General features: G+C 42.3%; 1 protein-coding gene across 1 annotated transcript in view; it reads right to left on the reverse strand.

Annotated features, from left to right (window-relative positions):
* aqp9b (aquaporin 9b) overlaps positions 1-23,897 on the reverse strand; it is a 72,468-nt gene that overhangs the window by 15,262 nt on the left and 33,309 nt on the right. Inside the window, exons 3-4 of the mRNA XM_043677452.2 lie at positions 1,771-1,908; positions 1,574-1,692 (exon numbers count right to left, since the gene is read on the reverse strand). Of these exons, the coding sequence (XP_043533387.1) occupies positions 1,574-1,692; positions 1,771-1,908 (257 nt within the window). The remainder of the gene's footprint in view (positions 1-1,573; positions 1,693-1,770; positions 1,909-23,897) is intronic.

The following is a 23,897-nucleotide window of genomic DNA, read 5'->3' on the forward strand; positions in this document are numbered from 1 at the left end:
GTTGTGCTCCCACAAATGCATCAGGAAAACAACCAATGCTATCTGTGCAATATCACACCAGATAATTTTGTGACCCCCATGACAAGGTGAAGTTCCCCTCCTGGACAAGCTGCGGCTGTACACTGGGCAATAGGGACAAAGTAGCGGTGATTTAGACGTGACTGGACAGAGTTAGAGAATGGGGTTGCATATGCAAGTGAGGGTCAGCCATGCTGGCAATGTGCTGTGAGCAGTGTAGCTTCATGGCTGCAATGCCATTAACAGGAACATGGCTGGTGAAGAGCAAGGCTGAATTGCCAGCGCTCATTGAGTAGATAGTAGCATTTCAATGATAGTGCAGGTGCAAGCTACGCCAGTGTTTCAGTCAAGACTCACTGAGGAGTGAGCTGTTCTAGGAATGGCGTGTGATACAATGGTGCTAGAATCAGAAGTGACGGACACTATTAGGTGAGTTGAATAATTAATAAGGAGAGTTTAGTAAGATACACCAAGAAAATTCACAAGCCTCGTGGTGAAAGTCCCTCAAAATCTCAAACCACTTGAACTGAGCTGGCATGTTTCTGATACTAAGCTATATACAGTCTAATATATAATTGGCAATGCCATCTTTATAAATTCAAATTTCCTTGTGACCACTGGAGTAGCGAGACAAAGAAAACAATCAGTCTACCCCACCAAACTGAGTCGTAATTGTGTTGTTGTCTCACTGCCTTTGATTGTTTCTTGTCATGCAGTTTTCTTTGATCTCTTATTCAGCACCAGTGGGAATGTTGAAATTAATTTTCTAAGAGTGCAGCAGCTTTGGGAGTCCCTGCCAATGGAGACAAACTGAAGGCAGTGCAGCTGTGATTTTCCTGAGCTCCTGAAACCTCCTCCTGCTTATTATTCCATCTTAATGTTGTCTTTTGCTTTTTCATGCTTTTGTTGTGTGAATTGAATCTGTCAACTGGGTTGACTATTTTCCCTCCCCCTGGACAAATGATCATGATTTGATGTATTCCATATATTAATAACCACACTTTAATGAGTTTTATTATTGCAGTTTTCTTTCAAAATAAGATATGCATATTTGTAGGATGAAATTATTCTGTGATTCAATCTAAACATTCAAAAGAGTGAGTTGTTATATTCTAATTGAATTTGTTTAATAAAATGTGCTTAATAAAATTACCAATGCAACTTCGATGAGATGCTTATGGATGAAGCTTCAGTACCTCAGTAAAGATCTTGCATTTAAACAGCTCCTTTCATGTCAAAGTACATCCCAAATAATGTGTTACACTGGAATATTAATATGATAGCTAATTTGTATGGGGCAGAATATGGAGCACAGGGAGGGGAGGGTCCCACATCTCCAGTGTAACACACTGCACTCCAAGGAATACATGGGGAAGGCAAATGTACACATCACCCACCTTGAACTCATACAGCTTCTAATGATTGAGTGTTCAAGGACTTAAAGTGACTTATCAACTGCAGAGTATTTTTTGAAACTCCTCTGGCATTAATTACAGTAGTGAAAACTGAAACATATTAAAGCCAGTTCAAGTGTTTTGGAAGCATTTATGTTTACCTGGTCTGCGAAGCCATTTGCAAACGACAAATGTGAGGCTGGATAAGAGGAGAAGATTTGTGCTGTTGCATTTTGACCAGTTATTGCGAAGTTCCCATCATCAAAAGCCATGAACGCATCTAGAAAGAGAAAAAGATTGTTGCAACAGGCAGCAATTTCCATCTTCTTAAATGCAAATGTAAAAGTGAAAAACTTACCATAGTAAAGTCCAAACACAGCTGCTGAACCAACAAAGGCCCCGACAAGCTGAGAAAAACAGTAGACCGGCAGTTTCAACCACTGAAGCCGTCCAAGAACACACATAGAAAGGGAAATAGCAGGATTCAGATGTGCTCCTGGAACAATAGTAGTAGACACATTTACAGTTTGTGGGTCAATAGCCATGATATTCCATGCTTTACCCAAATGGCAATTATGTGCTCAAATCTCTCCAGTGAGTCACTTTCACCATACTTACTTGCCTCCTATTGATTACTGAGAATCCACGGAGAAAAGAGAGGTCTCACAATATTAAAGGACAATGCATCAGTAAAATAGAAAATGACACACCTGTATGTTGGTAAATTTTACAAAGGAGTTAACCCCAATATTCTAACTCATTACTACAGCACTACCCTCATACTGCATTGTCCCTCTGAACTGGGAATGGAAATTTGGGTCCTCCATGTATGATATATGAATTATGACTATAGCAGCTCATTTACATTTCAAATGGTCCAAAAGAACTAAAACCTAAATACCATAGATTAAACAGTGTCTTTACAGATTTAATTAAGTTCTCGATGTAGAAAATTCAAAGTTTACATGGCATCAGACATGACTATCAACGATAAAATTATAGTCTCATGCGTCTGTTTAAAACAGCACTAGGCATTTCATTCTCTGCCTGGAAAGTGTGTTCTTGATGCAGGCACACTTGTTGTAAAAATGTTACTCAGCCCCTTGAGGGAAATAGAAGTCTCATACATAAGTTAAAGATGGAATCTCTGGCATATCAAGTTAACATTACCACAGAACTGTGTAGCGGTGATAAGTGCTTAGCTGACCTTTTTTTTGAATTGTGGGAAATGAGAATTCTGACACTGCCTGGGGTCTGCTCAACAATTCCCAGCCCTGATAGCACCAATAGTACAATCCACTAGAATGATGGCGAAAGCTACTAATTAAGAATCCTAGTTTAGGATTTTGAGCTCAATTTAGCCATACAGTGGAATTAAATAGCATGGCATTTTTTGGAAGAGTCCAAGACTGAATTTCAACCATAGAATAGAATTCATGTAGGTAACTTAAATTCGATTGAATCTACTACTGACTTCTCATTCATGATATGGACACAGTTGCAACTAGTTTTCTAGCCGGCTTCAATATATCCTGGGAGAAATACGTTTTCCCCTCCTCTCCTGTACTTTTTAAATTCATTCATGGGATGAGGGCATCACTGGCTAGGCAGCACTTATTGCTGATCCCTAATTGCCCCAGAAGGTAATTAAGAGTTGACCATATTGCTGTGAGTCTGGAGACATATGTAAGCCAGACCAGGTAAGGATGGCAGTTTCCTTCCCTAAGAGACATTAGATTAGATTACTTAAATGTGGAAACAGGCCCTTCGGCCCAACAAGTCTACACCGACCCCCTGAAGCGCAACCTACCCAGACCCATTCCCCTACATTCACCCCTGCCCCTAACACTAGGAGCAATTTTAGCATGGTCAATTCACCTAACCTGCACATTTTTGGACTGTGGGAGGAAATCGGAGCAAACCCATGCAGACACAGGGAGAATGTGCAAACTCCACACAGTCAGTCGCCTGAGGCGGGAATTGAACCCGGGTCTCTGGCGCTGTGAGGCAGCAGTGCTAGCCACTGTGCCACCGTGTACCAGATCAATTTTTCTGACAATCGACAATGGATTCATGGTCACCACACCTATCACACCCATTAGTTTTCTTCTTCATTCTCTTTATACTCTTTCCATTTATTTTCTCCATGACACTCACATTGGTATTTCCTCACTCTCTTCCTCATGTCTGTACTGTAACCATTGAATTCCCTCTTATCTGTTATCCCCTCCTTGCTAATACTGCAATTACTCATTGATATTAGTCATGGGTCATCAACAGTCACTACCAGTGCTACCAGCTGCTGGGTATCAAAGCTGGTGCAAAGTAGCAGGGGTATGAGATGCTGTTTGTGGCCTCAAGAGATTGTTTGAATCACCGTGGGGCAGCAAATCCTGTCGACAGATTGGGCACCCTTGGTCCCCTTGCTTACCTCGATGTATTCTCCCATCCATTCATTAGCATCTCATTTAATTGGATCCCACTACCGCCCACTTTGTCAAGTGCTACCTGATGCATTCCCAATATTTGCTCATTTTAGTGCCACAAAAGACACCAGTTACAGGTACCAGAAATCTTTTAAATTTAAATGTTGTGATCCGATACCATTATCTGGACACCAATGTGATTTTAATCCTGAATGCACATCTCATATACATTTCCAGATTTGATAATGATAACTACAGAAAAAATATGGATCTCCCTCCCCCCAACCCATCCCCTTCAGCCCCTTTTCTCCAACCACCTGGGGCTCGAAACTGTTCCATCTGAAGTAATCTGTACTATGCAAAATTGCACACTTATATGTTGGCCAGGATGTCTGTAAAAAGAAATCCCTTGACCAAATATGGAACAGAAGCATTTTGAATGCTTGGGTGTATGACAAAAACATTCCTTTATTTTCTACCCAGTAAACTGAAACAACAAGGATCCATGTCTGTTCTGTTATATCTGGATTGTGTTGTATTTAAATGGGCTATGGTAAGGAAAGTTAGAGAAAGGTGAGTTTCGGAAAATTGTATCCTTAGATTTATAATGGTAAAGTCACCATAGGCCCAGAATACAATAGGTCTGTTCTCTCACTAAAAATAGAGTTTAACTCATTGGCACCAGGCCTTAGGTGAGGGGGGTAGGTTGAGAATCCTTAGATTTATACGTACCCTGTTAAAGGGTAGTGATATTATCGCTAGGCTATTAATCCAGAAATTAACGTTCTGAGGACCTGGGTTCAAATCCCACCATGGCAGATGGTGGAATGTGACTTCAATTGTAAAATAAAATCTGGAATTAAGAATCTACTGAAGACTGTGAAATCATTGTCAATTGTTGAAAAAAAAACACATCTGGTTCACTTCTGTCCTTCGGGGAAGGAAAACTGCCATCTGTACCTGTCTAGCCGACATGTGACACCAGAGCCACAGTGATGTGGCTAACTCTTAATTAGGGATGAGCAATAAATCCTGACCTGGCCAGCAATCCCGTGTCTCATGATTAAATAAAAAAAGTCAATTTCCTAGGTTTCACTTGCTGTCCTATCATGTGTTGCTTGACCACAGACATTGTTGACTGTATCTTTTGCTAAGCCCATCCCTATTTATACTCACGTGCCCAATCTCTCCTGAGCTTCAAACACCTATAGAAAGCAACATTATTCAACAACAGTCTGAGTTGGCTCTTCTAGCTCCATTTCTAACACCACCTCTCCAACTTTCTTTCATGTGGAGTGCATTAATTAGAATATTTAGCCATTCTAAAGAGGTTAATAAGAGCATCACCATAAGTGTTCCAAACAACATTGTGTTGCAAACTATTAAAGAACATTGGTCCCTGATCTTGACTGGTGAACTGAAAATGAATCACGAAGCAGCAAAGCTTCTTTATCTGCTGTATGAGATGGTATTGGGAATGAAGCTGATTGTTTTCTGTGTTTTAGCTGGTTTTGAATCCATAAATTCTCAGTGGCCTAATGTAGTCTGGTATTGTCTTGCCTGCTATGATAACCTCTGTGTTTGATCATTGCATACGTTCTGACATTTTGTGGTGCAGTCAACCTCCTGCTCTAAAGATTAGGCCATGCTAAATTGCCCATAGTGTCCAGGGATGTTTAGACTAGACAGATTAGCCATGGGAAATACAGGGTAAGAGAGTGAATCTGGGTGGCATGATCATCGTAGGGTTGGTGTGGACTGGATGGGCTAAATGGTCTGCATCGTCACTGTAGAGATTCCATGGGGTGGCACAGTGGCTCAGTGGTTAGCATTGCTGCCTCACAACACCAGGAATCTGGGTTCCATCCTCAGACGAATGTCTGTGTGGAGTGTGTACATTCTCTCTGTGTCTGCGTGGGTTTCCTCTGGTGCTCTGGCTTCCTCCCCCTGTCCAAGAATGTGCAGGTTAGGTGGATTCACCATGCTATAGTGCCCAGGGATGTGTAGGATAGGTGGATTAGCCATGGGATATGTAGAGTGATAGGTAGAGGAGTGCAATGCTCTTCAGAGGCTCAATGGGCCAAATGCCTGCTTCCATACTGTAGGGATTCTAAGAAAGGAAACCAAAAAGGAATTTCAACACACATCCACCAGTGGGTTTCCAGGTTGGCAGGGAGAGGACGTGTGTGTGTGTGTGGTTTTCTCTGGATAGTTTTCCCATTTCCATCCTGTCCAACGGTTTACAGCAGGATAGATAGACTGACTTGCTGCCATTGTCTCAACTAAGACACTTATGTAGGCACTTGATGACTACTTATGGGCCATTTCCTAATAGACCTCAATTGTCAGACGGGCAGGAGTGTGGAAAGTCCACCGTTCTGAGGTACTTTTTTCAACAGCTAATTTCAACATCAGGCAACCATCTCCCACAAGGTCTGCCCGCTCCACACTCCTGTACCTTCTTTATTGCAACCCCTCTACCCCATCACAGACTATCAGGAATCTCAGCTCTTGATGCTCACCACACCCTTTGGGCCTCACCTCCTGTCTCTTGCCTCCACACATACTGGTACAGAACCCTAGGACTTTGAACCTGCTAGGTCTGCTGAACCTTTGATCAATCAGATCAGCCTTTGAGACAGTGCTGATGGAAGGTCTCTGAATATATCATAGAGTTATATAGTACAGCAACAGACCCAACCAGCTGAACATAATCCCAAAGTAAACTTCTCCCATCTGCCTGCTCCTGGCCCACGTCCCTCCAAACCTTTCCCATTCATGTACCTATCCAAAGATCTTGTAAGCATTGTAATTGTACCCACACCCACCACTTCCTCAGGAAGTTCATTCCACAAGCGAACCACCCTCTGTGTAAAATATTTGCCACTCATGTCTTTTTTAAATCTCTCTCCTCTCACCGTAAAAGTGTGCCCCCAAGTCATGAAGTCCCCCCATCCTAGTCCCCTAACTACCGCCAACTCTATCCATATAAATGGAAAAGGACACCATAACCCAGAAAATACAGAAGGGTGTGAGGACTTTGCCTTTGTACCCTTTAAATTTTGTTCGTGCCCTGAGGCTGTGGTTGCTCTATACTCACTTCAAAACATTCCTGTAATAATTGGATGAAATGTACCTCTCACACCAAGGGGTTTATGTTATAAATGTCAACTTGCATTTATATGCTAATTTGACATAGTAACATTTCCCAAGTCACCTCACAGGAGCTTTATCAGAAAAAAGAATGACATTAAACAATATATCTAGATATTAACATGGAAGGAGGTAGGTTTAAGGAATGTCTTAAAGGAGGAGAGATAATAGAGAGATAGTGAGACTAAGGGAGAGGATTCCAGAGCCAAGCGCCCACACAGCTGAAGGGACAACTGTTAATGGTTGAACTCTGAAAACCAGAAATATGCAAGAGACCTGAATCAGAGAACTGCAGAGATCCCAAAAGAATTTTTGGACTGGAAGACTTCACAGAGAGAGGGGTGCACAAAGGGAGTTGAAAGCAAGGATGTAACCATAAACAGAGAGTATCTGCCTTTGAACTCTGCTATTCTCAACCCCAGCGAACTACAGTGCAGTAAAATAAACCTCAAGGGACTTTTATCCTATTTTAGTTCAGATAATGTAGATCCCTTAATCCAAAGTCTGCGGTAGTGTAATTTCTGCAAACTTTGACTTACAGTGTCAGTATCAGAATGGTGCACCAGAGTCTGTTAGGATTGATATATAAATGATACAATGAACAGGCCATCTATTTGGACAAATACATTATCTTATGAGAGAAAAAAATCAAGGAACCATTGACTTGTTCTATTAACCTACAGATTGCTGTCAACAATGTCATCATATGAGTGTATTTATATTCCCTACTTACATAAACAAATTAATGCTTCTTTACAGAAGAATTTGAGAGCTAACTATACCTTACCTTTGGAAATGGCATACACAGGCACCACATGCACAAGATACAGCTCGTGACTCTCCATTCTTCAAATTAGCAGAGAGTTGCAAGGCATGGGCCACTATTTCTCACACCCATATCATTCATGACAGCCAATACCTTCCAGGAGGTTCAGGTGGTTATTTCGTGCAAACATATGACATCATTGCCTGTGTTTCTAGATTATTGGATTGAACTTCCGGATAGTCTTGAACATTCTATTCCCTGTAAATTTGAGATGAATCTAAACTGCACCCATTGGGTTTGGTGCAACAATGAACAGTGGTCACATGATCCCTATTACACTAGCTTTTCATTGAATTAAAATTTCATCCTTTACTACCTCCACAGAATTTTAGCTTGAATTTCTAGAACATCAGTTCAGTGACATTACCATTACACTACCATCACTGCTGATCAAAGAATGAGAGCAGTCAACTTGCATTCACATAGCACTTTTCAGGATTACAAAATGTCTCAGAGTGATTTCCAGTCAAATGAAGTACTTTTTGAAGCCAGGTGCCACAAAAATGCAACATAATAACAACCAGATAAAGCAATATGATAACAATCAGATAATCTATATTTGTGTGACAGTAATTAAGGGCTAAACATTGGTCAGAACACTGTGGTTAAACTCTACTCTTCAATGCAATTCCTTAAGAACTTTTACACCCACTCAAACTGGCAGAACTTAGTTTGATGACTCATCTGAAAGATAGCTCAGCATGCCCTCAGTCCTGCACTGGAGTGTCAGTGTAATTTTTCTGTGCTCAAGCCCTGGGTCACGATCTGAACCTCGGGCCCTAGGAGCAAGAGACCTACCAAGCGAGTTACACCATCATCAAACTTTTAACTGAATGCTGTGAAGACTAGAAACAGGACCACAGTGGAATAAATGCTCCAAGGATGTTAAACCTGTATTCCTCATTTCACTGATAATTGATGGAGTGTCAGTTTCAAATGCTTTCACTTACAGCCAGTGAAACCACTGGTACAAGTTTACTCCAATGTTTTATTATCTTCGTTAACTGCTGCCAAATACTTAAATGACACTTCCATTTATTTTATATCAACTGCTGTGCCTAGATTTCTTCCTGATGTACTTTACTTCATTAGGGCACTTTAGTTGGGCAATCACATTTCCTATTTTTAGTATAAATACATGAAGCCTCATCTTTCTCAATAAAAAAGGAGGCACATCCCAGAATAACTCTACAATTACCTTATTTGGTACTGCTAGAAAAGATGATCTTTCACTATATTCACTACAAACAAAGTAAAATGTTTACAATGTCTCCATATTCTTCTCTGCTCTCTTTTCAGCACTGATTCATGCTTAATTAAGGTTACCCAAGAAATAAAGTCATAATATCATAGTAATAGAAACAGGAGTAGGCTATTTGGCTTGTCGAGCCTGCTCAGCTGTTCATTAAGATCATGGCTGATCTATCCATTGTCTCAGCTCCTCCTACCTGCATTATCCCCATAACCCTTAATTCCCCTACCTTTCAAAAACCCATCCAACTGTGTCTTGAATGTATTTAATGAAGCTGCCTCTACTGCTTCCTTGGGCAGAGAATTCCATAGATTCACTACTCTGAGAAAAGCAGTTCCTCCTCATCTCTGTCCTAAAACCACTCCCCCTAATCTTGAGGCCATATCCCCTAGTCCTAGTCTTACCCACAAGCATTTTATACGTTTCTATAAGATCCCTCTCATTCTTTTAAATTCTAGTGAGTACAGCCCCAGGTGGCTCAACCTCTCCTCACAGGGTAACCCCTTCATCTCCAGAATCAACTTGGTGAACCTCCTCTGCACCATCTCCAAAGCCAGTATATCCTTCTTTAAGTAAGGAGACCAGAACTGCACACAATAATTCACAAGTAGCTATTACTTGTCTGATTGTCCACACAGAATGTTGGCAAACTTCTTGGCAAATTGTGACTGTTGAATCCTGCCCCTCGATTATATGATATATAAGCTCACATTTTCTAGAAGTCCGCGGTCAGTGATCAAGTATAGGAACACTGGATGATTCTTTTGACACTCACATCACATCCCGTCAAAGACTGCTCGAGGCCATAGAGAAGACCTTGCCGTCCTGTGACATCAGCCAATTCATCCGGCCAAAGCCAATTGAATCTGCAATGTACATGGTCCAGGATGGGACGATACTGGATGAGATACTTATCCACTAAATGATGGAGATCTAGAAAACATTGTTAGTTCCTGAAAATACTCTGAGAAAATAACTCATGTCATGATTGGGATGTTAATCTTTGCCTTAGTTAGAAACAAAAATTATCATTGGCTGTTTTTTGAGTGTGCACTGGGAGTTTTTGATAATCAGGCTTTATTATTTAGCACTCTGAGATCACTGATCTCAGGAAATGCAGAGGTCTTTCTGTAGAATTCAGTCAGCAAGGACAACGCAAAAGAGAGAGATGATGAGAGAGGGGCAGAAACTGCAAAGGGAACAGTGACAGGATGATTTTTTGGGGGGTGTTTGCATGATACAAAATTCACATCAATATTTTACTGCTTAACTCAGCAGTGTCCATGTTCACTCTCTGCTCGAGTGAAATCAATGGGCAGTGGGAAATGCTCATGGCAAAGTATTTGTGGGTGGCACGGTGGCACAGTGGTTAGCACTGCTGCCTCACAGCGCCAGAGACCCGGGTTCAATTCCCACCTCAGGTGACTGACTGTGTGGAGTTTGCACATTCTGCGTGGGTTTCCTCTGGATGCTCCGGTTTCCTCCCACAGTCCAAATATTTGCAGGTTAGGTGAATTGGCCATGCTATATTGCCCGTAGTGTTAGGTGAAGGGGTGAAATGTAGGGGAATAGGTCTGGGTGGGTTGTGCTTCGGCGGGTCGGTGTGGACTTGTTGGGCCGAAGGGCCTGTTTCCACACTGTAAGTAATCTAATCTAATCTAAACTCTTGCGGCTTGGTCCAGGAGTCCAGCCATGTGTCAAGTCTTTGAAGCATTTTAAAAAGTTAGTGTCTAACCGAGAGAAAAAAAATCCTTTGAATTAGATCTATCAAGCAACTAAACCAAATTATCACAATTACTGTTGTGAACGATGGTAGTTAATCTTGGTGTTCTTTATTCCTTCATGGGATGTGGGCAGCACTGGCTAAGCCAGCATTAATCACCTATCCTTAATTGCTCAGGTCAACCACATTGCAGAGGGTCTGAATTCAGACCAGATAGGACAGCAGATTTTTTTCGTGAAGGACATTAATGAACAAGGTGTGCTTTTTTTAAAAAAAATGACAATAGTTGCATGGTTTCCATTAGACTAGCTTATTTCAAAATTCAGGATTTTTTATTGAAATTAAGCTTCACATTTGCCCTTTCTGTAGAAGGGTCACTGCACCCAAAATGTTAACTCTGCTTTCTCTACACAGATGCTGCCAGACCTGCCGAGTTTTCCCAGCAATTTCTGATCTTCTTTCTGATTTCCAGCAACCACAGATCTTTGGGGTTTTTTTCCCACATCTGTCATGGTGTAATTCAAGTCCATATCTCTAGAATGTTTGTCTGGAGTTCTGGGTTACTCATCCAATGACATTACCACTTCCTCCCCAAAGCATGCTAATCATATTTTCATCAATATAATTGCTGCATCCTTCTTATTCTGTTGTACAACTGCACAATATGAATCTTAGCAGAAGATGGGAAACACTCTAAATTCAGCCAGTTGTGTTTTTTTTCAGGGACGGATTCAAATGTATCCAAATTTTCCTTAATACTACAATATGCACACTAAGTTTATCTAATACGTCCACAGCATAGAGTCATAGAGATGTACAGCATGGAAACAGACCCTTCGGTCCAACCTGTCCATGCCGACCTCCCAACCCAGCCTGGGTTAGTCAGTTGGTTTTCAAGATACTAAATTTACATTATAACCTTTTTTTTGAATAAAACAACCTGTCTAATCAGCAACAAGTATATCTCCCTTTCCAGGGGAGACATTTATTCAGAGAATATATTCAGTCACAGCAGCTCTCCGACTTAATCAGCAGAGGTTTTGGTGTTGCTGGGAAGTTGACACAGGGCAAGGCCTCATCCCCAATGAAGAGGGCCTTGCTGCCAAGGTTCCCACCCTGATAAACTGGATTAAACTCCACCCTATCTTCAAAGCTAGGGAAAGCAGAAATAAAGACTATAACTGGGAAGGTTTGGATGCAAATCCTAACATACAATCTCTTACAGAGCGAGATACTAGGATATTATGGAACAGCAAAAACGCAGCAAGGAAACCAAGAATATGACGACCATCTGTGCAATGCAAGATATTCCAAGCATTTTCCCAGCTTTGGCAGCTCCTTTCCATCTTAATAACCACAGATTTGACAGCTTCTGCTACATGTGAATGAGACATATGCGCAATGGAGCTGATTACTGTTTATTTAAAGCTGTCAGTTGAAAGTTCTACAAAAGAGCACGTCCAAACCAGGTCTGGATCTGGAGAGGTCCAAAGGTGACAGTTGAATCAGTGCAGCTTGTCGCTCTGCCCATTCTCTGCTTGGAATGCTGCCGAGAACAAATCAAACTTCTGTGGCTGTATTTGCCTGAATTGCCCATCCTGTGATTGGGCGATTCCATTTCACTGCAGACTTGTGTGCCAACCATGGGCTCTATGCTGTAACTGCTGTGATTAATGTATTAAAGAAATTAATTAATAAAGTTGGCAAAAAGGATGAACGCATTAATGACAGAAATAAATGCCAATTAATTAACTTTAGAGATTAATCTATCTTCTTACTCTCCTCATGCCCTCTCCAACAGATCCTATTCATGAGACCAACCACCTGCTCTATTAATCCAATACCTTCTCAATTGCTGACTTCTCATTTTCCCTTCCTGGCTCCCATGTTGCTATTCTTGTAAATAACTCCCTCTCTCCAGACACTATCCACTCAGTTTCTAATCTTCCATTATCAGCCGTCCTTGTTAAATACAGTTCCATCTCCAACTGCCTTTCCTCTCCAAAGTCCTTGCTGTTAGCTCAAAATTTATGCCTATTTTTCTTTCAATTCAATGTCTGAAGCACTCACTTGGTTTTCAACCTCTGCTGCGGAACTGAAATGCGGGAACAGCTTGATCAAAGTGACCACACTCTGTGATCACAGGGAACTGTCTGCATTCATCCTTTTGACCTGTTCATAGAGTGTTGCCTCTCTGATGCCTCTTCCTTGTTGTTCCGATGATTGGATTTGACCTTGCCTAGTTCCATTCTAATCCATCCAGTCATCGCCAGTAAATCTCCAGCTTCTCTCCCCAACCAATAGTAGATTTGAAACCAGGACTGAATAAAATTAACAAACGTGGAAAGCGAGGGGACCACACTGTGGATGCCCTAACTATAATCTTTCAGAGATCCCTAGATTCAGGTCTTATCCCTCTGGATTGGAAAATTGCACATCTCCCTCCACTTTTTAAAAAGGAGGAAACACATGGAACTACTGACCAATTAGCGTAACGTCAGTGGTGGGAAATTTGTTGGAGCCTATAATCAAGAAGTGACTCAGTATCTTGAAAATGTTTCAGTTAATTAGCGAGAGTCAGCATGATTCATGACAGGTAGATCATGCATGACAAACCTCATTGAATGTTTTGAACAGTGACGCAGGTAGTGGACAGGGGAATGACTATGGATGTTGTTTATCTGGACTTCCAGAAGGCATTTTATAAAGTCCAACATAAGAGACTGTTAACTAAGAATCCCATGGAATTGAGGACAAACTGACATGGCAGAGTTGTTACTGTGCAAAAAGAGGCCATTGTGCCCATTGTGCCTGCTCCAGCTCTTCAAATGAGCATCATTATCTGGTGCCAATCTCCTGCTTTTACACCAGATCTTCTCCTGGCTGATCTCTCTTCTTCTTCCCTTCATTAACACCAACTCAGCTAAACGTCTATAACCTAGCTCACACCCATTCCTGTTCCAGCATCTATCCCCCATCACCATGCTTGATGACCTACACCTAGATTTTAAAATTCACATCTTCATATTCAAACCACTCCATGGCTCGATTCCTGCATGTCTCCAGACATACAACCCTAGGAACACCATTAGTTCTTCCAACTTTGACCTTTCACCGATTCCCTATTTCCTTTGCTCCACCAGTGGAAGTCTTGCAGCTGGGACTAAGGCCTTGGAATTCTCTCAGCAAATTTCTTCGGCTCCCTTTCTCTGCTCTTTTAAGATGAAGTTATAAATCACAAAACACCAGGTTATAGTCCAACAGGTTTATTTGGAAGTACAAGCTTTCAGAGCGCTGCTCCTTCATCAGGTAGCTAGTAGGGCTGGATCATAGGACACAGTAAGTATAGTAAAAGATCAAAGTGTCATATAACTGATGTGATGTATTGAACAAATCTAGATTGCTGTTAAATCTTTAATCACTGAGAATGGGGATGCAGGTTTCGATTCATTAATATTAATCAATCAAAAGTTGCATCCCCATTCTAAGTGATTAAAGACTTAACAGCAATCTAGGTTTGTTCAATCCAGCGCATCAGTTACATGACACTTTGATCTTTTACTATAAATTCTGTGTCCTATGATCCTGCCCCACTAGTTACCTGATGAAGGAGCAGCGCTCTGAAAGCTTGTACTTTCAAATAAACCTGTTGGACTATAACCTGGTGTTCCGTGATTTTTAACTTTGTCCACCTCAGTCCAACACTGGCTCCTCCACATCACTTTTAATATGTTCTTGATAGTGACTAAGCCTTTGATCACCCATTCTGAAGTTTCCTCCCTTGGCTTAAGCGTTAGGTTGTGTTCCTGAAACAAATCTCGGGATGTTTTAATCTGCCAGATAGTCGATAAAGCAAATTGGTGTTCTAACATTGAGGAATTATTGTTTTTTGAAAAATGCTTTTGTTTCTCTATTCTCTTTTCTGTTTTGATTCTATTTAAAAACATTTTCCTTCCCATTGTATTCTTTGCTTAAATTTATAGGTCTCTCAATCTATGAACAAGCTGTAAAAAAGCATTCTTGACTACAACCTTGTAAATGTAAGTGCCTTGTAAATGTTCGTATCAGTGCAGCCTTCTGATACCAATTTAGGTGAATTGATGTAATTGGGCTATCACTTGGCCATAAAGTCTGTGCTTAAGAGTGGTTTCATTAACCTTTAGCCTGAGCAAAAACTAACTTAAGTGCACAGCTAAAATGAAATGTCTCTGAAGCAGCATATGTTTATATAACGCTTAGAAAGTCCAATAGCCCGGTTATGAGTCCATTAACACACAAACAGAGCAATTTGCAAGACTGAAAGCAGAACAAAAAGAAAAGATTTGCAGATTTTCCTTTTAATGTGCTTGTGTGAAAACAAATGAGCGCAGATTGTGGGGGAAACTTAGGGCAAAGTGAGCCACAATGGGGTAAGTGAGCTTGTGTCACCGTTCAAGCATAGTGTGAGCAAAATCTGTTGGGGATATTCTTCACATTGTTGAAGGAATGAAAATTAAATCAATCCTCAATCAACACACCTGTCACATTGCAAGATAATAAAATGTTGAACATATTATTATTGAGGAGAAAGTTTTCTGTTTTCTCTGAGCTGAGGAGACAAATGAAAATGCAAATAAGAGATTTGACATTGTATCAGCACAGTTAGGAAAATGGATTCAAGCAAAGTGTCCCCGATCTACTCACCATCTCCTTGTCTAACCCAGCTCCCAGTCCCACTCTTCCAATAAAAAACAGAAGCTCAGCAAGGCTTTTTTTCTTATATTTCTGTTTTGTTTCAAATGTACATAAAAAAGTTTGGTTAAGTATTTCAACCATAAGGTATGTCGGGGCAAATTGGAAACATCTTGGTCAAACTCAATTATCACACAACACCAGGTTAAAGTCCAACAGGTTTATTTGGAAGCACTAGCTTTCGGAGTGCTGCTCCTTCAGGTAGCTGTGGAACAGGATCATAAGCCACAGAATTTATAGCAAAAGATTCCAGTATCATTGTTGTGGCTCTGTTCGCCGAGCTGGGAATTTGTGTTGCAGACGTTTCGTCCCCTGTCTAGGTGACATCCTCAGTGCTTGGGAGCCTCCTGTGAAGCGCTTCTGTGATGTTTCCTCCGGCATTTATAGTGGTTTGAATCTGCCGCTTTCGGTTGTCAGTTCCAGCTGTCCGTTGCAGTGGTCGGTATATTGGGTCCAGGTCGATGTGCTTATTGATTGAATCTGTGGATGAGTGCCATGCCTCTAGGAATTTCCTGGCTGTTCTCTGTTTGGCTTGTCCTATAATAGTAGTGTTGTCCCAGTCGAATTCATGTTGCTTGTCATCTGCGTGTGTGGCTACTAAGGATAGCTAGTCGTGTTGTTTCGTGGCTAGTTGGTGTTCATGGATGCGGATCATTAGCTGTCTTCCTACATAGGACAAACAGGAAGACAGCTAATGATCCGCATCCATGAACACCAACTAGCCACGAAACAACACGACTAGCTATCCTTAGTAGCCACACACGCAGATGACAAGCAACATGAATTCGACTGGGACAACACTACTATTATAGGACAAGCCAAACAGAGAACAGCCAGGGAATTCCTAGAGGCATGGCACTCATCAACAGATTCAATCAATAAGCACATCGACCTGGACCCAATATACCGACCACTGCAACGGACAGCTGGAACTGACAACCGAAAGCGGCAGATTCAAACCACTATAAATGCCGGAGGAAGCATCACAGAAGCGCTTCACAGGAGGCTCCCAAGCACTGAAGATGTCACCTAGTCAAGGGATGAAACGTCTGCAACACAAATTCCCAGCTCGGCGAACAGAACCACAACAATGAGCACCCGAGCTACAAATCTTCTCACAAACTTTGATTACAGTATCATGCAACTGAAATGATATGTTGAATTATATGGGTTTACAAAGTTATGAAGGCCTAGGGTCTGGGATTCCAGAACTAGAGGGCATAGGTTTAGGGTGAGAGGGGAAAGATATAAAAGAGACCTAAGGGGCACCTTTTTCACACAGAGAGTGGTACGTGTGTGGAATGAGCTGCCAGAGGATGTGGTGGAGGCTGGTACACTTGCAACATTTAAGAGGCATTTGGATGGGTATATGAATAGGAAGGGTTTGGAGGGATATGGGCCGGGTGCTGGCAGGTGGAACTAGATTGGGTTGGGATATCTGGTTGGCATGGACAGGTTGGACTGAAGGGTCTGTCTCCATGCTGTACCTCTATGACTCTATGCTGTTAAGTCTTTCATATTTTAGAATGAGTTGAACGTTTCTGTTCATTAATATGTAAATCCCAGAACTTCTTTTAAGTCACATTCTCAAGATAACTTAAGGTTTTATAAAAAAAAGTGACATCTCAGCTCAGACAATGCATTAAAGGTGTGAGGTTAGAGTCTGGCTGTATTCTAATCTTGAGTCAGACTGGTTCTATTTCCAAAGTAGGAATTTATAAAATATTATGTGCATTGACTGCCTGCATTGACTGTCTGCAGGTTGTGCGCTCTTTGAGCAACATGGAACATTTCTGCAAATGCAAATTCACCCCATAGACTTATGTGTGTGTGCGTGCATGAGAGAGAGAGAGTGAGTGTGTGCATGTGAGTGTCTGAGTGTGAGTGCATGTGAGACAGTGTGTGTTTGCATGCTTAGTAAGATGTGTGTGAGTGTGATGGAGTATAAGCCTGTGAAAGGGTGTGTGCGTGGGTGTGAGTGTGGAGTGTATATGTGTGTGTGTATGAGAGAGTGTATGTATGAGAGGAAATGCATGAGTATGTGAGAATATAAGAGTTGTGTGTGTGTGTGAGAGAGAGAGAGATAGACAGATACAGAGAGTATAATGTAGTGGGGTCATCTGTAGTGTGACATGAACTCAAGGTCCCAGTTGAGGCTATCCTTCTGCTCAGCCACTCTGCATTGTGGCGTTTCCCGAAGTCCACCTTGGAGGATGGTCACCCGAAGATTTGAAGCCAAATGTCCCTGATCGCTGAAGTGTCCCCTGACTGGGAGGGAACACCCCTGTCTGGCAATTGTTGTGTGGTGTCCATTCATCTGTTGTCATAGCGTCTGCTTGGTCTTGCCAATGTACCATGCTTCGGGGCATCCTTGTCTGCAGAGTACGAGATACACTATGTTGGCCGAGTCACGTGAGTACCTGGTGCATGCATGGTGGGTGGTGTCCCAACGTGTAATGGTGGTATCCATGTCAACTCTCTGACATGTCTTGCAGTGCTTGCCATGACAGGGTTGTATGGTGTTGTGGTCGATGTTGTCCTGAAGTTTGGGCAGTTTGCTGCAAACAATGATCTGTTTAAGTTTTGGTGGTTGTTTAAAGTCAAGAAGTGAAGGCATAGGCGAGGTACTCATCCTCATCAACAATGTGTTGCAGGCTGCGAAGAGCATGGCATAGTTTCTCCACTCCCGGGAAGTACTGAATAATGAAGGGTATCCTATCGGTTGCAGCTCTGGTCTGTCTCTTGAGGAGGTCATTACGGTTATTTTTAGATTAGATTCCCTACAGTGTGGAAACAGGCCCTTCGGCCCAACAGGTCCACACCGACTCTCCGAAGGGTAACCCACCCAGACCCATTTCCCTCTGACTAATGCACCTAACACTATGGGCAATTTAGCATAGCCAGTTCACCTAACCTACACATCTTTGGATTGTGGGGAGGAAACCCATACAGACACAGGGAGTATGTGCAAACTCCCACAGACAGTCTGCCCGAGGTTGGAATTGAACTTGGAACCCTGGTGCTGTGAGGCAGCAGTGCTAACCACTGAGCCACCATGCCCTTCTTGCCATGGCATGTCTGAACTGGCGGTTGATGAATTGAACATCGGACCCTTCAGGTGATCGTTGCATTCCTCCTCATCTGAACAGATCCTGTGTATGCATATGGCTTGTCCATAGGGGATGGCCGTTTTAATGTGTTTCAGGTGGAAGCTAGAGAATTACAGCATCATGAGGTTATCCGTGCGTTTGCGGTAGAGTGAGGTACTGAGGCGCTAGTCCTTGTTGGAGATGCGTGTGTCCAAGAATGAGACAGCTACTAAAGTTAGTCTGATGGTGGGATGAAACATATTGATATCACTATGTAGTTGTTTTAGTAACTCCTCACCATCAGTCCAGAGGAAGAAATTGTCATCACAGTATCTGGTGTATTGTCCTAGTTGGAGGACCTGTGCAACAAAGAAGTCTTGTTCGAACTTGGGCATGAAAATGTTGGTATCTTGGGGTGCATGTTTGGTCCCCATGGCTGTTCTGTGTGTCTTAATGAAGAGCTGGTTGTCAAAGGTGTCTTATGATCCTGTTCCACAGCTACCTGATAAAGAAGCAGTGCTCCAAAGGCTAGTGCTTCCTAATAAACCTGTTGGACTCTAACCTGGTGTTGTGTGATTTTTAACTTTTTGTCCACCCCAGTCCAACACTGCCTCCTCCACATCAATTATCATGGATAGCAAGTTAGGAACTGGGACTGTGGAGCAGTTTTTAGAATTATTTTAGTGAGGGCACATTCCATTGTTCAACAGTACTATTTTCCTAACTTCCAAAATTATTTCCTCGTAAAGGATAAACAACAAAGGCAAGAAACCTTCTAACCAAAGCGCTAGCATAGAGTGGAAATAGTCCATAATGAATATGTAAATCAGCTCTGATGTAATAGCAATTTCAATCATCATGTGCTAGTACTCTGCTAGTAGGTTGGAACTTCGGTAGCACAGAGATTCATGCTCTGATGCCTGACCATCAGGTACAGAATTTTCTCAGCTTTTCAAATGAAAGCAAATACTCGATGCTGAAACTCTGAAGCAAAAACAGAAACAGAAAAGACATAGAAGTCAAAAAGAGTCAGGAAGAGTCAATCAAATAAAGGCAAAATACAGTGGATGTTGCAAATCTAAAATGAACACAGGTAATGCTGGAGAAACTCAGTAAGTCTGGAGGCAAGTCTGAAGAGTCATACTGGACTCAAAAGGTTAACTCTGGAAAGAGAAACAGAGTTAACCTTTCGAGTCCAGCATGACTCTTCTTCAGACTTGCTGTCAGATTGGCTGAATTTCAGCAGCACTTCCTGTTTTTAATTCCGAGAGTGCATTCAGATTTATGATCCTCCTCCAGTCATGGAAGAGGAAGAAAAGCCTTTTTCTTCAGACATTCAGGTGAACCTAAAAGCATGTTACCATCAGGATCAGTTATGTTATTTCAGAAAGAAAATTCTGTGGTACACGACTATTCAGTCTTTGAGGTGTCAAGATCCCTCTGATACTCTGTAGTAATTGTAATGAGGTCAGCCAGGTGGACCTTATAGAATATTAACAGCCCCAATCAGGGACTTCTGGCTGACTGATCCAAACAGTGGATCTGTTCACTCTGAGAGCTGGCTCTGAGGGAGCTAGATCAGTGTCAGGTACTATACACATGTAAATAAAGGGGTATTTGGAGACAGAAAAAAAAAGGAATGTCAGAGGATCTGTTCACTCCAGAAACCAGCTCTGAGGGAGCTGGACCGGTGTGAAGTACTCTCCACATGGAAATAAAGGGTGACTTGGTGATGGGATACCGGCCTCTGTGGAGTTATTTCAGTGGCAATGAGAGTGAGATTGATGATGTGATGATGCAAAAGCACCCACTAGCTGAAGCCCAATTGGAACAAGCTCTTCAACTGGCTTTACCATTGGAAAATGCAGCAAATGGCGTGTGTGAGTTGCATGGTATTCTGATGGAGGTGGAGAGCCTCACCAGTCCGACTGAGCTTGGAGAACACCATTTGAGGGAAGGCAATTGTGTAGTCTCACTCGGGATATGTCCTGGACTGAGGGACTCTAGGTTAGCCCACAGCAAAACCCAAAACAAAGCCAAATCTCGGCTAAATGGTTCAAATTTTCTTCAGGGTGCAGGCCAGCAATCCATTATAGTTGTTACGGAAAGCGGATACAAGACAGCAAGAGTCCCACTGGGCCTAAATTGAGTAAGAGCACTCATAGGCCGGTATCCAGGAGAGTGCGCACACTGGAAAGTCTATCTAAATTTGGTTCGGAACAGTTAAAATCCAAATCAGAACCAATCAAAATAAATGTCAGATGAAATGGTCACCCAGTTCTAATGCACATCAATACTGGCATTTCAGTTATCACAGAACAAGTCTTTAAACAAATTTGCTCTGGACTCCAACCCTTAAGTTTGTGCAAGACCTCAGTTAGATGAGGACCTATACCAGGGATCCTTTATAGGTTAAGGGGACAACTTTAGGTCAGGTCTCTTATGAGAAGCAGCTGATCCAGTTACCACTGATTGTAGTAAAAGACCCAGGCCCAAGCTTGAAGGGCAAAATTGTTTGAGAAAGATTCACCCAGATTGGCTGAACATTTTTCGATTAGAAAATGGCTGCCTGACTGAAGTCCTAATTAAATGCCCGAACATTTTTTCTGGAAGGCCTAGGGAGTATCAAAGGAGTAAAGGCTACCTAGCACGTTCACCAGGAAGTAATCCCACAATTTCGTAAGGCCGACCCAGTGCCATTTGCCGTGTGGACAAAAACCAGTGCAGAAATCAGAAGGCTGGAAAGCGAAGGAATCATCAAACCACTCCAGCTTGTGGAATGGGCACCTCCAGTCATACCGATTGTGAAGCCTAACAGATTGTTTTGCATTTGTGGTCATTTTAAATAAATGGTAAACTGCTAAATACCTAATCCCTCACATAGAGGATTTATATGCAATGTCTTTCAAGAAGCTGGGCATGAACCACGTGTACTTGCAATGACAGTTAGATGAGGATTCACAGAAGTATATTACAATTAATATTCATCAGGGTTTGTTCCAATATATGACACTGCCATTTGGGGTATCGTCAGCCTGTGCAATTTTTCAGGGGACGAGGAGATCACTTTACAAGGTCACCACTTATCTGGATGATATGCTAATAGTGGGGAAGACCAATAAGGAACACTTAGATAACTTGGACATAGTCCTTACACATTTCTCCCAAGTGGGCATATGCCTGAGAAGTGTAAAATGTATATTCCAGGCACCCCAAGTGGTGCGTACCTGGGCTATAGAGTAAACAAGACTGGGTTACATCCATTGGAAGATAAAGTGAGGGTGATCAAAGTTGCTCTGACTCCCATGTCTGGACTGGAGCTTAGGTCTTTCCTTGGCTGGTGAACCATTATGGAAAGTTCATATCTAACCACCAGGCTGGCACCTTTGCATCAATTTGAAAAAAGGGATCAGCCTTGGAAATGGTCGCGTAACCAAGCCATAGCTTTCAGGGAAGTGAAGAAATAGCTAATTTCCTGTAAGGTGCTGACACATTATGATCCCAAGCAAGATCTGGTATTGACATGTGATGCCTCCCCTCATGGCATCGGGGTATATTTGCTCATAGGTGACCCAATGGAGAGGAACGCCCAAAGCAAATGCATCCAGGACTTTGGCTAATGCACAGCATAAATACACCCTAGATTGGGAAGGGAGTATTGATGGTCATATTTGGAGTGATGAAGTTCCACCAATACCTTTACGGATGTAAATTTGTAATAATAACAGACCACACACCTCTGCTAGGTCTACTTAAAGAGGACAAGGCAATGCCATCCATAGCTTCAGGCTGAATTCAATGGTGGGCTCTAATACTAAGTGCATATAATTACAAGTTGAAACACCAACTGGGAGGCCAAGAAGCAAATGCAGATGCATTGAGCCACCTCCCACTGGCCAATACACCATTGGTGATACTGCTACTGGTAGAGTCTGGAATGGCTTTAAATTTTCTGGACACACTTCCAGTCACAGCTGACAATATCAGACTTTGGATGCGGTCCTGGCAAAACTGAAACAGCTACTGGTGATGGAGGAAACCAAAGACTCATCACAACCAGAATTGAAATGTTTTTGGACCCAGAGAGACCAGATCACAATAGAGGACAGCATATTAATATGGGAACAAGAGTGATTGTCCTGAGCAAAGTTCGCTGCCAGATACTGGCTGAACTCCACCTGGATCATCCAGAGTTTCCAAGATGAAGACTTTAGCAAGAAGTTATCTCTGGTGGTCAGGATTGGATGCAGACATAGCAGCATTGGTGGAACAATGCCTAGAGTGCCAACAAGGACAAAAATTATTGTCAGTAGCTCCACCACATTCGAGGCAATGGCCAGGTATACCCTGGACTCGGTTCCACATCAACTGCGCAGGTCTTTTCATGGGTTTAATGTTCTTAGTCATTGTGGGTGCCCACTCAGAACGACTGGACGTGCAGAGAATTCATTCATCAAACATGGGAAGGCAATGGAAAAGCTGCGAGCATCTTTTGCAATACACGGATTGCCAGAAGTGTTGGTCACAGATAGCGGGCCATCGTTTACCAGCAGGGTATTTGAGCATTTCCGAATGTCAAATGGTATTCATCATATAAGGACAGCTGCATACCATCCATCATCCAATGGTCTGGCAGAAAGGGCGGTCCAAACTTTGAAGGCAGGTTTAAACAAACTGCTCACAGCTTCACTAGATACCAAACTGTCCCAGTTCCTATTTGATTAGAAGACCATCCTTCATGTAACTACAGGGATAGCTCCAGCGGAGTTACTAATGGGGAGATGAGTCCATACTAGGTTAAATCTGATCTACCTGGACCTGAGGAAGGAGGGAGAAATGGCAGAAAATGGCCCTTCATGAGAAAGCGGCATGGTTAACATGAGGTCAGGTCTAATGACATATAATGTTCGGATAAGTGTGACCCTCCTGAACAAACACATGGACTAAATGAAAGCTGCAACATTGCAAACGGTGTGGAGGCAAAAGGTGCCCGACTGCTTGAATGCCTGTCTGTTTGTTCTGGAACCAGTGGGTTCTCATTCTCCATCAAGTATTGAAGATACCTTGGAATCTCAGGTGGACATAGTAGATATCACCACCTCAACACCTTTACCACCTGAAGGGAGAATGAGTTTCTTCTGAAATGCTTCAGGCACAAGATGCAAGCTACCGTGCATTACACACTGCCCATATCAGAGGCAGTGTTGGACCCAGTGGGTTAAAATGCCATAGGAAAGCCTACAATAAAAAATAACCGGCCTATGTCCTCAGAGGGAGAGGAATGT

Source organism: Chiloscyllium plagiosum, unplaced genomic scaffold (genome assembly GCF_037043375.1).
Source record: "Chiloscyllium plagiosum isolate Xiang-an unplaced genomic scaffold, Cpla_swu_hap1 HiC_scaffold_39, whole genome shotgun sequence".
Lineage (NCBI taxonomy): Eukaryota > Metazoa > Chordata > Chondrichthyes > Orectolobiformes > Hemiscylliidae > Chiloscyllium > Chiloscyllium plagiosum.